The sequence below is a fragment of the Glycine soja genome, chromosome 4 (genome assembly GCF_004193775.1).
Source record: "Glycine soja cultivar W05 chromosome 4, ASM419377v2, whole genome shotgun sequence".
Classification (NCBI taxonomy): domain Eukaryota; kingdom Viridiplantae; phylum Streptophyta; class Magnoliopsida; order Fabales; family Fabaceae; genus Glycine; species Glycine soja.
In genome coordinates this window covers 5,962,386-5,980,043 of record NC_041005.1, presented here as the reverse complement: position 1 = coordinate 5,980,043, position 17,658 = coordinate 5,962,386, and the positions used below count along the sequence as shown (strand labels likewise).

Sequence of the window (17,658 nt, the reverse complement as noted above, 5' to 3'; positions counted from 1 at the left end):
AATTTAATCTTTTTAGTAATAATAATTTTACTTTATATAAATTTTAGTGGTGTGACTGTGAGATAAGAAGCGTTTTTATTTTATTTTGAATTAACTATGTTTTTGCTCATGCATTTTTTTTCCACTTTTATTTCCTAAACAAAAAATTGACTTTCTTATTGATGTTTAATTTTAATAATATTTAACACAGATTATCCTTAAGATCTTAATAATATATAGATATAATTTAACAGTTAATTGGCTTAATAAAAATTATATTTTATATTAAATTATAAAAATGATATAATGGTTATCAAAGTTATGTATGTCTAATTTGATCTCTCCTCATTTAATTTATCATATATCTTATCTTTTATTTAATATTTTTTAAAAAATAAATAAAAATATGATTAAAACAAAAAAATCGATTCAATCAAATGGCTTTAAATTGAATAAGATAAGATCGAATTAAAATTTTAAATTAAATAAATTGAAGGATAAATTAAAAAAAAAACAAAATGATTGGTTTGAATGATTTTTTTTTTCAAAATCGATTCAATTCAATTTGTCAACACCCTTAACAAATCCTTTCTCTTACTTTATTTTAATTATTGCTAGGGGAAACACAAACATTGTCATGCTTGTGTGTCTCTATTTCTATTTCTCTTGCTTGCTTTTGCGTTAAAATTGAAATATTTTTTTCAATTTATATTACTATATGCATTGGAGTGTATAACAGTAATATAGAGAACTTTAGGTATATACACAAAAAAAAAATGTTAGAAATATTTTGGGAATCAAAGTAAAAGTAAAAATATTGCTCATGTATAAAACTTTGATAATTGGTAATAATAAATATTCCTTAATTGATAAACCAAACAATACATGAATTTTGGGATGATATTTAGCTTCCTTGTAATCACAGGAATCAACTATCAATTTTATCATCATTATTTTTCGTTAACCGGTAAGAAAGCATACTAATAAAATAATAAATATTAAATTTAAATAGTTTTTTACCTATTCTTCTTAATTCTTTGTAAATACATCATCCACAATTTATTCACTTTTAAAAAACGTCACACTGAGTTTGATTATACTACAAATTTAATAACATGAAACATGCGGACACTATTGTCTTCTTCTCCACAAGCACCAAGTGCGAAAAATGCTAGTAAAAATAATAAACTTGAATAGTTGTTACATGTTTGCCTTGTAAAGATTTTCTCAATTGATTATACTTATCAATAAAATTTTAATATTTTTTATTTTTAAATTTGAGAATCTCAACTGAAATAAGTTAATATTATCTGTCATATAAGATAATTAAATGATATTCACTGGAAACTTCTTCCGCTATATGCAAATTTAAGAAGGCAATTGTTAAATTTTCTGCAACAACCATTGATCAGAGAGAAGAACCTAAAAACCAAAATGGGTCAAATCCAAAATCTCTAGGAGATCAAGGCGAAGCAATGTGCCAAAAAGAAAAACGGAAAAGAAGAGGAAAAATAGAAAAGGCAAAATGGGATCAAACATATTTTGTGAGAGCCTTCTGACTTGAGTAGAAAATGGGAGACTATTTTGGATAGTAAAGACCAAAGGATCGTGTATGTCAAAATTGGTATGAACCGTTCCAGTAGCATTGCATTTGAAGGATTATTTCAATTTTCTTAACTGTGTAAAACGGTGAGGGGGTTGCTTTCGTGGGTGGGTAGAATGAGAGCAAAGGACGCAAAAAAAAATGTAGAAGAGAAAGAAATACACGTTTTCATGTCAGTTTACCTTATTTTCCCAACTTATCCTTTAACTAGTACATGTTTTTCTTTTTCAACAATCTAACAATGAGGGCAAAGTTATCTTAGAAAATGTGTAGAACAAAAGGGATAATTACTTTTATTAATAGTTATAAATTACTATTATTAGTAGTTGAAAAACTAACTGTCTTTTTTGTTTTTCTAGTTAGATATAATTGTAATAATTGTCATCCTGAAATGTTATTAGACATAATTGTTTGTGATTGTAAGTGATATTTTTAAAAGTAGTTGAAGGATAAATTAGAAATAGTAAGTCTGTATACTGAATGGAATCATTGCATCTATTAATAGTTATACATAATAAATGTCATGTTGAAGAAAAATATTTGACAGTAACTACTTTGTGATTGCAAGTGATTTTTAAAAGTAGTTGAAGGGTAATTTAAGAATAGTAAATGTGTATAATAAATGGGGTAATTGCCTTTATTAATTATTATTATTATTATTGATCGTTTAATTGGGCACCAAGTAACACCAACTCATATAAAACCATCTTGAGGTAATTAATCTTTTTTATTTTTCAAGGTTTTTATATTATCTATAACTTTTGTGCCTTTATATGCAGTAGTAGTATTTTTTGAATGAATCACTGGATATGGTATGATGCTGATGAGTGGAAATCCCCAATCTGTTTTTTCTACTTATAGATTGTCATCTTCAGGTTGCATTGCATGGAAGCAAAGATTTTCATCTTATGTTTGCTAAACCCTACAAAGTGATTATTTTGAGATTGCCAAAGGCAAAGTTTAAGTTATGGAATTCTGTTTTCCCTCTAAATTTGTTTCTTCATATTTCATGTCTTCCTTCTTCCTTTGTTTTAGTGGTTAGTCTTTCTCTTTTTAAAGATGCCTTTTGTCTTCTCTAATGCATAATACTGTCCATTTTTTTGTGTGGCCTTTGGTGTTTTCATACACTGCGTGTGTATTTTAACTTTTCGTGTGATCTATTGTGTTTTCATACATGTCACTGCTTGGAAGAACCTGATGCAAGGGAGAATATTTGTTATGTTCTCCGATATATTTGCAAATGATAACGAGAAGTTAAAATGATAGCAATACTCCCTAGAATTTCGTAATTGCTCAAACACCAGCATATATAGGAGCTGAGTACTTTTGGAGTCTGGGTCATTTCACAACAGCATAAAGGAATTATTCAATTTTATGTGCAATGTGCACAATACTTCTCTATGTTACACTTTCTGACCGGTAATTTTTTTCACCTTACAGTTTGAGTGTGATGAGTCTTCTGAGACACAGGATATCGATAATGTTTCAGAATCTGCACCTGCAGCTGATTCTGCTTCAACTAACAAGTGAGTAAATTTGCAACTCACATTGGTGCAAAAGTGTACAAATAGGGAATTAAGTTTACTATGGACAGCACACATATACATGGTTCGTTTTTTTTGTGGTTTGTATAGTTCTAAGCAAGCTGCGCCTTATGTTACTTGTGCTGTGGGCCATTAATTGTGCCGCTTTCACTTGTATGAAATGAAAGACCAAAAAAGATAGTAAAATGGAAAACAGAAAACTAAATGAAAGTGATTTTCACTTGTCAATTGTTATTGCAAGTATCTGGTTGTCTATCTGCACTGTTCTTTGTGAAATACTTTAGAGATTTTGCAATGGGGATATAATACAAGTCAATAAGCGACAATTCTATTGACCTCTCTTAATTCCTTTTACGCAATAACAATAAGTGACATTTCTTACAGTATGTATATATTGTATCTTGTGAGAACATTTGGTTGACGTAAGAAAGGAGAACCAAAAATATAAATCCTTTATATTTATTTGAATGGTCAAGCTTATAATAAAATTAAGTACATGTAAATGAGACTATCAAGTATCAACTAACTAGTAATCTTGATGCATAGTTGTATGATGTAGATTTTTGCTGTCATTTTTTTACAATAACTGAGTGTTTTCACATATTACAAATTTCCTTTATTAATTTTAATTTTTTTTTACCCGATCAGATCAGGTTCAAGTTGGATTAGACCCATGACTACCCCTTCGTTCTTTGTTTTAAAAAATATATAAATAAATAAATAATGATTAAAATTTCTTTTAGACGAATAATTACCTGGAATAAAAGATACAGCTGATTTATTTAACAATTATTATATTATTTTATAACTTTTAATTGAATAATATTTTTTTAAAATTTATTATTTATTTCACATAGATAGTATGTGCAAAATTTTATATTAATTCAAAATTATTTATCACTTTATTCTTATAGATTAAAATTAATTTAATATAAATATTTTAAAATATAAATTATTTGATTACCTTTTTATTATTTTTCAATTTTGATAAAATTTAATATATATAATCTTAGAAATATATAGATATAATTCAATAATTGGATAAATAAAAATTATATTTTATATCAGATTATAAAAATGATATAATAATCATCAAACTTACACCGATATAATTTAATCATTTCATATATATATATATGATTTTCTAAAAACAAGGAAACAGGTAGAATAACATTAGTGAACAAGCTACTGGAGAGTTTGGATAATTTATATAGGATCCTAAAGTTCTTATTATTGTTATTGTAAAAAAAAATGAAGAAGGCTTTATTATGTATGACTAAACAATATGAATTTGTTAACTTTGTATTATTAAAAGGATTTACTTTTGAATGAGACTTTTGTCTTTATTATTTGACATAACAAGAGTGATAATAATTAAAATTACAAACGTATGGTATTTTTTTCTACAATGGATTGTGTGCTTAATATACATCGTGCGTAAGTTTCAGCAGAACTTACATGATAATGCAAATAAATTATCAATCGACCAAAATTCATATTTTTTAACTGAAAAAACCAACTTGATTACAGTTCTTGTTTATAAAATAAGAAATTAGTTCAGACAATATATGTACAATTGTTTTCACTTAAGATCTCAAATAATATATATATATATATATATATATATATATATATCAATTTTGGTTAGAATAGTTTATTCTATTTTTGGAATAATTTTACTTTTAATTAAAGAATCTATGTTAATAAAATTAAAAACTTGGAGTATAAAAAAACAAAAAAAGAATAAAGTATTCAGATTCTTTAGTTCATACTCATTATCATGTAGTTACAAATAATGTGCATCATGAACATATTTAATTATATTCATTCCGATGTTTTAATAAAATTAGTTGAAAAGCTTGCGAAGTTAGCTTATTAAAATATAACTATTTAATAAAATTAATTGTTTAAATATATAATTAAAAAAATATAAAATAACAGAACAATAATAAAATTATAATTTATTTAAAAAAATTTACTTAGAAAATTGAATAAATATATTGAAGATAAAAATTAAAAAAAATATAAAAATTTAAAAGATAATGTTTTCAAAAAACACTACTTCAAGTAGTGTTTCAAAAAATACTGAAAACTATTAAAAAAATTATTTGCCAAATCGTCAAATAAGTTTTTTAGCTAGTAAAAAAACTAAAAATTAACTTAAGTATTTTGTGAAACATAATCTTTATTATTAAAAAATGTAGCTTAGTTGGTTAGTTTTCACATTTTAAAAAATTTCCAATTTTGATTTAATCGTAAATTTTGTATACATTTATTTTTAGGGTAAATAGTCATTTTTGTCCTTAAATGTGTAATTCACGGATAAATGTGTCCCTGAAAAGATGAAGATATAAAATTTAGTCCCCGAAAGTGTAGAAAATGCAACAAATATAGGCGGTGTTAACTTCCGTCTATCACCGTTAATAAAATAATTTATGTAGCACAAAGGGACGCATTTGTCCCTAAAATGATTATCAACGTGGTCATCTCTAATTGCTAGTATAGGAACATATTTGTCATACAATATTTTTTTTACTTTTCGTTTTCCCACTCTCTGTTCACAAATGTGTCCCTAAAAGATGAAAATATAAAATTTAGTCCCTAAAAGTATAAAAAGTGCAATAAATATGTCCGGACATTAATAGTAGATTGTGACTAATTATTATAATTTGAAAAAATTTATAATGATTGAGACAAAATTTTGGGAGAGCTATATCACACTGATAAGTGTTTGTTTCCGTTATATAATTTTTAAGCTATCAAGAGAGGAAAAAAAGAATTTTTTTTACTGTAAAATGATAAGAAAATCATTATTTTGATTTAATCAAACACTATTTATTTAATTATTATTTTTAATTTTCATAATAAAATATGAATGTCTATTAGTATATGTAATGACATCAAATTATAAATTATAATAAAAGTTTGTGGATTTTTAAATTAATTTTTTTTAAATCATACACAATTAATTTTTATTGACTGGTCATTTAAAAAATCATAACCTTGAAAAAAAAATCATTCCAAAGAAGGTGAGTGTTTTTTACAAATTAAAAGTATCATTGTAATTGTAATTTTTCCTAAAAATTATTTATGGATCTAATTTAACTATAATGATTTATAATAAACATTTTTTTTACTTGAACCTTTCATAAAAAATTATTTACGAGTTTATAAAATGAGTATTTTTTTTTCTTTTAGACTCAATTTAATTTACGAGTTTTTATCATTAATTTAAAGTTAATAAAGCAAATACAAAAATAATTATTTATTATATTTTATTTTTTTACTTTTACCTCTTTAACCTTAATTCTATGAACTGAATTTGAGTTAACAATCAAATCGAAAATTTTAAATGTACATTGACTTTTGTTTGTTATTTAAGATGAGTTAAGTTAAAAAAAATATTAAATTATTAATTTGATCCTTTTGTCATAATCATTATAAATTTTTTTAAATTATAACAATTAGTCATAATCTACTATTAACGTCCGGATATATTTATCGTATTTTTTTATACTTTCGGAGATTAAATTTTGTATTTTTATCTTTCAAAGACACATATTGTCAGAAGGTGGGGAGATGAAAAGTAAAAAAAAAAAAAATATTATATGACAAATATGTTCCTATGCTGACAATTAGAAATGACCATGTTACCAGTCATTTCAGTGACAAATTTGTGTGTATCTTATTTAGGCTATTTTATTAACGGTGATTATTAACGGTGACGAGTAGGGCCTGATATATTTATCTTACTTTTGATTATTCAAGGACTAAATTTTGTATTTTCAATCCTTTATCCACAAATTACATATTTAAGGACAAAAATTGACTATTTATTATATTAATAGCAATGAACATAACTAATCATTATAATTTAAAGATTTTAGAGCTATTCATTTTCAACAAATAATACGTATATATGCTGTGGACAAATTTGAGAGTTTACTTCCGTACGTATCTCCCGTCGCTCTCGGTCACAGTTATTGTCGTCGATTTCGATGATCCTAAATTTTCCGTTTAATTTCAACGAGTTTTTGGTCTGTTGAAAAGAAAAGAATATTCGTGCACTTCCAACGGTGGCGTTGCATTCAAATTTTTTTCTATTCAACAATAGCAGACCGTTGAACGCTACAATCCGACAACATCAATTGCAATTTTCCGGATTATTTCTGAATTGTTGTCATTTGATTTGATTAAGCAATGCTTGTTCTCTTTTCATGTCAGCTCACATATTCAATTGACCCTCCAAGGAAGTTTTAAACTTTGATGGAAGAAGGGTTGAAATTCGTAATCGGGTGTCCATGAAAAGAGTATAAGTTTGAAGGTTTTGTATTTTGGAGTCCGGATTCTTATTGTAACAATTGCAATATTCGAGTTTTTGTTGGAAAAAGAAAAATAAAACATGGGTTTGGATTACTACAATGTGCTGAAGGTTAACAGAAATGCTTCGGAGGATGATCTGAAGAAAGCGTACAGAAAGTTGGCCATGAAATGGCACCCTGACAAGAACCCCACCAACAAAAAAGAAGCAGAAGCAACTTTCAAACAGATCTCTGAGGCTTACGAAGCAAGAAACCTTTTCCCATCGTTTTTTATCTTCTTTTAATGTCTGTTTAGCCATTAGAATTTGATAACATCTGAAATAATATGGTTAGCGGGAATAGGGAAGGAAAAAATAAAGAAAGAACAATGAAATTTTCACCCCTTTTGTTTCTTATTACACGGTTATTTCATTTTTTTTAAAAGGTTAGAATTGCGTCAATATGATTGTGCAAGGCACATCGGTGATTTTATACTCATGGTGACAAAATTTGAGAGAGTCGTTCTGTGTGGATTCTGTATCAAAGTGTGGTGTCATAAATTGAATGATTACATGTGAACTTCTAAAGAAATGAGAGCTTTATGACACTCAGTTATTATTGTCAGTTTTTTTGCTTGAGATTGAGTTCCCTTATCCAAATCCATGCTTAAAAAAAAACTATCTTATAGTTTTGTGCAATGCTAGAATATAATAAAAAAGTAGTACTTGTTTTGGTGCAATTACAATTTTAATAGTTTGTTATTAACTGCAAATTTGAGATTTAATGGGGTTGGATTGTGAAGAAAAAAAATTGAGAAATTTTTTTGTGTGAATTCAGGTACTGAGCGACCCACAAAAGAGGGTGGTTTATGATCAGTATGGAGAGGAAGGGCTGAAAGATAGGCCACCACCAGGTAATGAACCGGCATCAAGTGGGTTTAATCCCAGAAACGCAGAGGATATATTTGCAGAATTCTTTGGAAGTAGCCCTTTTGGATTTGGATCATCAGGGCCAGGAAGGTCCAAGAGGTTCCCATCTGATGGAGGGGCAACAACATTTGGTGGATTCAGTGCAACTGACAATAATTTTCGAACGTATAGTACAGGAACAGGACGGGGGAACATGCCAAAGAAGCCACCACCAGTGGAGACCAAACTAGCTTGTAGTTTGGAGGAGTTATACTCTGGATCTACCAGGAAAATGAAGATCTCAAGGAGTGTCGTGGATGTTAACGGGTAAGTACAATTATCTTACTAACCTCTATATTCCCATTTTAATGTTGTTTTCAAGTCAAAGTAAGTAGATCATTCATGATAAAGTTTGTTGACTTTTGATGATTTGTGATTGAATGACAATATATGATTGTTAGACTCTTACTATAAATGATAAATTATGGCATAAAAGTCAATCCTAATGATTTCTAAGTAGTTGAGGATGTAAATATTTTTACAATGACCTTCTAAGGTTATGATGGCAAAAATTGCAGGCAAGCAATTCCGGAAACAGAGATACTAACCATTGATGTGAAGCCGGGTTGGAAGAAAGGGACAAAGATTACATTCCCGGGAAAAGGGAATCAGCAACCAAATCAACTGGCAGCAGACCTTGTGTTTGTGATTGATGAGAAGCCTCATGATTTGTTCAAGAGAGATTGCAATGACCTCATTGTGAGCAAAAGGGTGTCACTGGCAGAGGCCATTGGAGGAACCACAATAAATCTCACGGCACTTGATGGACGCAGTTTGAGTATCCCAGTCAGTGACATAGTGAGCCCTGGTTATGAGATGAGTGTAGCAAATGAAGGGATGCCAATAACAAAGGAGCCTGGTCATAGGGGTGATTTGAGGATCAAATTTGATGTGAAGTTTCCAACAAGGTTGACCCATGAGCAACGAGCAGGACTCAAACGAGCACTGGGAAGTTGACTTTGCTCCTTTGAATTAATGTTGTCATCTATCTCCATGCCTATTTGATGTTTCTCATATTCGCATAGGTGATCCTTGGTTTTCTTTTTCATCATTTGTGTTTTTTTCCTCAACGATTTATAGTATATGGGTCCTTCTCATTGTTGTAATTCTTCGCTAAAGACGTATATACAATAGGTTCTAAATTGCATGTAGCAGTCGAAAGGAAGTTTGTTCATACATCTTGTGCAAAGGTATTTTGGGTTGTAAACAAGACAATGATGCTGTAGTTTCATTTTTCTTTTCTTTGCTTTAATGGTAATATTCAGAATCGCATCTGGGCCACGTGTTGATTCAGATACATGGATGCCCAGAACCTCTCGCGATACTAAACTCCGGTAAAATGATTCTAGCACGTCATTTTTGTTGTTTATTGAGAGTAATACTTATTCGTACCAGAAAAAATAGGCAAAATACGAGCCATTTTACGTTATTCACATAAACCACGACTATACCTTTCTCCTTGACTTTCAAACGTGCACGTTGATTGGTGCAGAATTCACGAGATTCCTTATCAAAGAAGAAAAATACCAAAATAGTCTCGTTGAAAACACTTTTTACATCAAAATTTAAGCAAATATCCCAAGGATCAAGCAAGGTACGTACGACTACGAGTAATACAAAGACCGTAATATATGTGTTTGGATTAGCATTTAAATCATACTGATGAACCAAAAAATTATGCATTACAATACAAAAATTTCAAAACTATATATTGTAACTTTCATTTGAAAGTTTATTGGCATTAAATTCAACTGCTTCCCAAACATATAGTATGCATGTTGCAATGTTATATAAAACAGACAAAGTAACGAAAGCACTATGGAAATTTAAAACTACGGTAAAAACTAAAGCATGGAAAATTGTTTTGCCCTCGTATATATTCAACGTAACACCTACTGCTGGCAAAACTAAAACAAGAGAAAAATGTTCATTTGTTTGATCTACGAGGTATTGATGCTACAGAAAAAAAAAAATAGCTCGACACCTTACAATAAGCTTACATACTACAGTATATGAAAGAGGAAACTAAACTTTACTGAAAGAAACTAATATCCTGTACTGCTAGACGCATGTTGAGGCCAGGTAGTGCCTTGCGCATAGGGTGGTCCACCTCTTGGCTGTAGGTTGCTACCCTGTGGAGAAGGAACCCCCTGAGGGTCAAAATTTCGTTGGCCATGGGTCACATTCATTGGGGGTTGCAGATATTGTGGTGTCATGATTGGCTGTTGCTGTGAACCCGGAAATGATTGATTCAAAATGTGAGGTCTAAGATGAAAGTTGTGCATTGTCTGTTGGGGAGGAAACTGATTCTGGGAGTTTTGGGGCTGCCATTCAGGTATGTCATCATCATCATCATTCCAGGGTTGAATTGTTCCCCCAAATTTATCCTGCCAGTTTATCGAAGGTACATTTGGTTTGTTTTGCCCATATTTGTGTACAAGTTCCCTCATTTGTTCTGCAGGGCATGGTGGAGCTGGGTTAACCGGGTGTAATGGGACCACATTTGATGACCCCATTGGTTTTTGACCCAAGTGTGATGGATTTGAACAGAAACTAAACTCTGACAGGTCATCCTCCACTTGGGCCACTGGTGGCCCAAATCCGGGAGGCACGTCATCATCATCATTCTCAGTCATCTTAACACCCATAGAGGGCACTGCTTTAAGGGTAGAATTGGCATTCATATTTATATCTTGCTGTCTCCTACTGAAGTATTGTCTTTTAGAGCTATGTTTGTGATGTGATTCAGTGGTGGGTGATATAGACGAAGTTAAATTAGTTTTTCTCCATACAATAATACCAATTAGGCCATTATCAATAGAATTAACTTCCTCAATTTGTTCCTTTGGAATTATGTTGCAGAGCATTTCAACTGTTTTATTATGAGGTGGACAAAAGTAAAGTTCAACTCCAGGGGCAGGCTCAGCAAACCCTACTCTCTCGTCCAAAACGTACGAGTCAGCCACCTGCATGCAAAAGCATCATATATATCAAAAACAATCCGCCGCTAAAAAGTAGACATGAGAACCAAACTAACATTATTATCATTACCTCACTGAGAGTTGATTGATCATCCGACTCTTTGGAAACGAAATGTGAAACCTGCAATACAGAGAAACATTTAATTTTACTTAGCCCAAAAAGAAAGTTTCTCATTAGTTATACAGATTTCCTTCAGAAAAGGTACTATAACATCAAAAGGCAAGTGGTCTGACTCAAGCCATGAAGCGTATTCACATTCTTATGGTCCCATGCATCACATCAAAACACAGTCAGTTTGGTCTCCAACTAAAATAAGAGAAGTTTCGGGACATTTTTTGCATTATTTTTAATATAGAACTCATTCTTGAGTTTTTTAGCCCCATTTTTCATTTTTTGTCAAAATATTATATATCTATATCTATATATCTATATATAGATATAGAAATTTTCGTAGCCTGGAGACAATCGCATAAAGGATGAGAAATTAGTTCCGGTCACCAGCTATCATATTATATTTACCAAAATCAATTCAATCTCGTAATACATATTCTAACAGTAACATTTTTTTAAAAAAATCTAAATCCAAATATTCAATTTCTACCACCATAACACATATTCATGGTTTCATAACACAATTTCTACCTCATCCTGCCAGTCTTAAAAACTTTGCGTCATTCCTTGACAACCCCCCAACCACGTCACTGCCCCCTTATCAGCAAGGGAAAAGAAACAACCAAATTGTATAACTCAAGATATTTTAAACATGCAATTAAAAAATGAAATAGCATCAAACTGCAACATTTTTTCCCTTTTTTGTTTTCTTTATGGATGGTGGTGAGATCAACAGACAATATTCAAATCTAGCTCTAGCACAACAAAAGGAAACTTGAGATACCATGATTGCCCGACTTCTGGACTGTCGAAGGTCTTGCAGAAATTTCTCAAATGCATCACATCGCACCCTTCCCTTGATCTCAAGAAACCCAGGCCAGTCTTCAGCAGCAGTTTTCTCACCACTTCACAAAGAATATTAATGTAAGATCAGAAAAAATCACTGAAGAAGTACTCTAAAGATAATGGCAAGTGGTCCACCACCCAAACCAGTCCAACTCTAAAGATAATATGGTTCAGTTTCTCTTGATAACTATGAACCAAATTATCTTCAGAGTTGGATGGGTTTGGAAAAAATGAACTCTGATCCGGTTAAGAAAAAGAATGACACTATTCAGTTCACGATCCTCGCTACAACATACATATAATAAATGAAAAAAATGGAGCAATCAAAATCCATGCATAAAAGTTCACAGCTAAAGATGTACTCAATAAGTAGACTACCTCTTAAAGATGCTTACGACTGAATGAGTGCTAGAGATATTTGGTTGAAGCATTCCCTCCCAGAGGCATTCACCCTTAGTGAGAACTGCATCCTTTGAGTACCTATTATTATTACCATATCTCTCTTCCAGATGAAACTGATTGCCTCTCAACTCAGCATCGCTAGAAGCAGACTTCACATCATCAGTTGACCTTTCCTTGGTATGACCATCAGTTGACTTCATGTCAGCTTGACTCCCACAGTATCCCGCATCAGAAGAAATGGCCCCAGATTCAGCATTAATCTTTTTCTCCTTTTCAGCATCTGAATTCACACGCGTGCTCTGAAACTTCTCAGACTTATTATCAGCGTTGACATCAGCTTGCTCATTTGGTGTTAAATCAGCAGATTTAGATTTAGATCCAACCCCAGAATCATCCTTGTCTGAGGTAGGTGTCACTTTCCCAGATTCTACTGGTAAATTTTCAAATGGTGGCTCAGAATGAAGAGATTCCATGAATTCATCAAGAGATACAATAGGTGGAAGAAAGTCAGGGTCCTTTAATGCATCATCAGTCATAAGCCCTTGCATGGGATCAGCCCCGTCGTTGGAAGAAATGGTAATGGAAAATGTATCATCCTTCTGTAAATTTCCCTTCTCACCATCAGTGTTCACATCAGGTTTGGAAGGAGAAGCATCTTCCACATCCTTTTTTATTGTTTGGCTTTGAGCCACAGAGGTTGTGCCACCTGAAACCTCCTCCACAGGGACATTGTCTTCATGTTCAACTTCCACTTGAAATTCACCTTTATGTGTCTTCTTGACCAAACGTCTAAAATCAACATCTGAATCAGGTAAAACCACCATTTGAGCAAGCTCCTCAGCCTTGGCTATCCGCCACTGAGAGAGCTCCTTTGAAGCAAGTTCCTCAGCTGTCATAGAACATAATTGTTCTGGAGGAATTTTACCAAACATGACCCTTTCTCTAAGTTCAGGATTATTGTGATCTTTTAAATTGAATAAAAGAGACCTCCCTTTTTCTTTGTACTTCTTATTCACACCTCCAAACAGTTTGAAGAGTTCTGCCTCTATTCTTGATGCCAAAAGTTTAGGCAAAGGGACCTCCACCCTACAACCTCCACCTGATTCCTCAGGTTCTGATCTCTGCTCTATATTAATTTGACTTTCCCTTTGATTTCCCACATCGACCATATCAGATAATACCCATGAAAGACCATTTCCCTGTAAAAGATCATCTTTCATAAAGAAACCGTCACTGAAAGAAACAGCATCAGTAGTCAAAAAGTAACTTGACTGGAAATCTTGCTTATCACGGTTCAAGACATGCATAGAACTCAGTATGCTTTCATTGTTTGATGTGTTTGTGGGTCCTGCTTCGTAGTCCTTGTATTTTTCTGGAAAATCTTCATAAGCTGTACTTTGCATGTGCTCTCCCACCACATTGCCAACTGAATCAGCATCAGCAAAAGAAGAATTAACTGATTGAGAAATATCCTTCCTTTGCTCCAGTGAAGCATCAATGGAAGCAGGTGCTGATCCAGCACATTGAGAGCTGTTCTCTAATTTACCCTGACTATTGGCAGCATCATTTGGTGTATTATTGTTTGGGAGCTGAAGTTTACCTTGCTGACAAACCAAGGCCAGAGCAGAAGCTAAAGACTCTCTCATCTTGGACCTAACACTATCAGATGATTCAGTTTGAACCTTGGAGGACTGCTTCATCTGTGTATTTTGACTTTTAGAACTCATGGACCGAGGTGTCCCAGATTTACTGGGAGTGTTATCCAACTGCGTTTTTCTCTTACTAGAAGCTGCCAAATGTTGTGTCCTAGAGGCATGTGATGGGGATTGCATCTGCAGAGAACCTTTATTTGATACATTAGGTACTTGCTGCAACCAAGGTCTACTTCCCATCTGTGCAACCCGCTTGTTAAAGGAGCTACTGGACAATAATTCCATCGGTGCCTTGCGCTTGGGAGTTGTTGGCTGCTGCTGTGGCCCTGAGCTGTTTGGAAGTATATCCATTAGCATGGAGTGTTTGTTAGCGGACAGAATTTGATGCATTCCTGGATTACTTGCTTCACCAGGTACAGCTCTCAACAATCCAACATGCTCATTCGAGGTTCCCTGCGACTGTGACACAATAACATCACTGGATACAGGACCCAAGAGCCCCATTTCCACCTGTCTCCCTGATGAATCAACCTTGTTCATAAGGGGCTCCAGTTGAGCCATCTGCATACTTGGTATCGGCTCTGAAACCAGATTGTTGGACATTTCAGACCAGTATCATCTAACATAAAGTATACAAAACACACCAGAAACAGTTCACGATACGTCACCCATCAATCCATCATCAAGAGACACTCAATCACTCAAACAAGTCACACAACAAATATACAAGATATCTCATAGCAACCACAAGATAACAGTCTCATCCAACATAAAACAAAATACTATCCCAAAGTGTTTAATCTAACAATTACACAGTGGAGCCCAGCCCCAGAGCACTAATGAAATTAAACTACACCAACAATTAATTAATTAATTAATTGAATAAAATCATAAAAGAAGAACACATGCCAAGAGACTCAAACATAAATTTTACACACACAGTTCATAACACGTTACAAACCCCAAATCAAGAGAGTGAGAGACACTCAAACAAATCACACAACAAATAAACAACAGACATCTAATCTCATAGCAATCACCATAACAGTCTCGTTAATCTAACAATTACAAAGAGCACCGATGAAATTAAATTACACCAACAATTAATTAATCAACTCATCGAATAAAAGCTAAAAAAGAACCACAACACATGCCAATTATTCGACAGATGAATCCCCGTAATTGAATTTAATGTCGGAAAAGCGGAAGAAGCAATATCAATGGCACGAGCAAGTGTTACTTTGTCATATAACCGAGAAAAGTAGAAAACAATCGATAGAACGAAACGAATGGAGAATTATGAGGTACCTGGACAAAGCAAAGTTGTAAAGAAGTGAATGGGAGCTGCTATGTATGGGCGGCGCTGAAAGCAGAGTGGAAACCCTAAAGAGGATGTTCGACGGAGAAAGGAAGAAGACGATAACTATAGCGAGAAGATATATCAACAAGTCACGCGATATTAAACGCATCTCAACTTCCTGATTCTTCTAAAGTTTATCCTTAAACGCGTCGTTCCACTACCTTCTTTTCCTTTTTCTATATTTTAAAAACAAAAAATTTCCCAAGCACTACGTAATTTTATTTTTTTTGAAGGGAAGTACTATATAATTTTTAATGTTAATTTAATTAATTTTTGGTATTTATATATATATATATGGATTATTATATAAGGTAATTAATTTTAATATATTGTTAATTAATTTTTATATTGCATATTAATTAAAAATTATCATAAATATAATTTTTTTAAAAATTATCACAAATATAATTTTTTAAAAATTATTATAAAAATTAACAATTATATATATATATATATATATATATATATATATATATATGACAATTTGATTAAATGATAGTATCAATATATTAGTAGGATGCTTTTTAATTGCTTCATAGTATAAAAATCTTTATACTCACAATAAATGAAAAATAAATTTATTTAATTATATAATATTTTGTAATGAGAAGATAGAATATAAATGTGTATTCTGATTAAATTTTTACTGTGCATATTACATGTATTATTTTAATTTTGTATATATTATCTAGAGAGAAAATAAGATATGTATTGATAATGTTAAATAATTTTATTTCATTATCCAATCATTGTTAATTTTTATAAGAATACCTATTATATTGATGATTTGATTTATAATATAAAATTGTTTTACACTGTTAATATAAGATCATTGAAATCTTATTTTAATTTTAAATTTTATTTAGAAATATTGAAAAAATTGAATATTTTTTATGTTAAAACATTTTAGAATTTGTTTTTAAATATAAAAAAATTACCTAAAACTACCTAAAAATTTTAAATGAATGCAAAACTTACCTACAACTATTTCAACTAGAACTACAACATAAAATCAAATATAAATACTATCAATAAGTCATTGATCCCAATGGTCCTGAGTTCGATCCCTTTAAACAATATCTAATAATCAGTAAAACTAATGCATACTTTACATCAATATCATGATGATAAAAAAAATACAAATACTTGAAATCATATTTTTGATGTGATTTATCAAAAATTCAACATAAAACTAAACATTCACTATTTTTTATCAATTTCAAATTTCTTACCTTTTAAATCATCAAACGATTAAAAAATTGAGTTGGAAGTTAGAACATAGAAACTACACAAAATGTGATACAACTTTTCAAAATTTTGTATCTTTGAATACTATTTCTTTTATAGAGGGCGGTTATTTTATTACGAGCTACAGTTTCTTCTCTATTAAAGTTTCATGTATTCAATTTTTGTTTTCAATGAAATAATTACACTGTAATATAATTTAATTGTTATAATTAGTCTGTCATTGAAATATTAGGAACAAATACTTCTACATAGAGAAAACAATTGCCAAAAAATAATGAAAATGGCAAAATATCAATTACAGATCGATATATAAATGAAAAAGAGACTTCACTTTGAGTAATGATACCCGAAAAAAAAATATTCTTCAAATTCATATTCATAAAATTGGTTTGTATCACTCATTTCCTTTTTCTTCATTTTCTCTCCCATCAAAGTTCAACTTGAACTACTTGAACTTTGTGAGAAACAAAACCTCTGCAAGTATAATTTCCATTCACTTACAATTCAGCTGCATAAACAACAACATACATCCAGCAAGATAAAGAAAACATATGAACAAAAATGAAATGGAATGAATTGACTTGAGGATCAAATATCCATTATATACTTTAATTTGAACATATCACTGCAACATCATCCAAGGAAGAGTTGGCAGCATATGA

The 17,658-nt window shown here is 31.2% G+C and overlaps 1 protein-coding gene and 1 pseudogene across 3 annotated transcripts; one reads left to right on the top strand and one right to left on the bottom strand.

The window, feature by feature from the left end:
- Window positions 1-7,300: 7,300 nt before the first annotated feature.
- LOC114409012 lies at window positions 7,301-9,694 on the top strand (annotated as a pseudogene).
- A 522-nt stretch (window positions 9,695-10,216) lies between these two features.
- On the bottom strand, window positions 10,217-15,865 carry LOC114409010. Of its 3 annotated transcripts, none has more exons than XM_028372280.1 (5): window positions 15,697-15,865; window positions 12,713-15,032; window positions 12,273-12,393; window positions 11,447-11,497; window positions 10,217-11,361 (listed from the first exon to the last, which is right to left on the bottom strand). In XM_028372280.1, exons 2-5 carry the CDS (start codon window positions 14,989-14,991, stop codon window positions 10,441-10,443), a joined length of 3,372 nt encoding a protein of 1,123 aa, XP_028228081.1. In that variant the 5' UTR covers window positions 14,992-15,032; window positions 15,697-15,865; the 3' UTR covers window positions 10,217-10,440. The 3 variants fall into 3 exon arrangements, with proteins under 3 accessions (XP_028228081.1, XP_028228082.1, XP_028228083.1); XM_028372281.1 differs by having other exon boundaries at window positions 12,713-15,007; XM_028372282.1 differs by having other exon boundaries at window positions 12,713-14,969; window positions 15,697-15,864.
- Window positions 15,866-17,658: the final 1,793 nt, after the last annotated feature.

Bases quoted from the DNA above. Each gene is read 5' to 3' on its own strand.
- LOC114409010 (XM_028372280.1), bottom strand. From the start codon at position 14,991: ATGTCCAACAATCTGGTTTCAGAGCCGATACCAAGTATGCAGATGGCT. The intron at 12,394-12,712 runs GTAGTCTACTTA...TTCTTTGTGAAG, and splicing joins GTCGTAAGCATCTTTAAGAG to TGGTGAGAAAACTGCTGCTG. The intron at 11,362-11,446 runs GTAATGATAATA...TTTTGCATGCAG, and splicing joins ATCAATCAACTCTCAGTGAG to GTGGCTGACTCGTACGTTTT.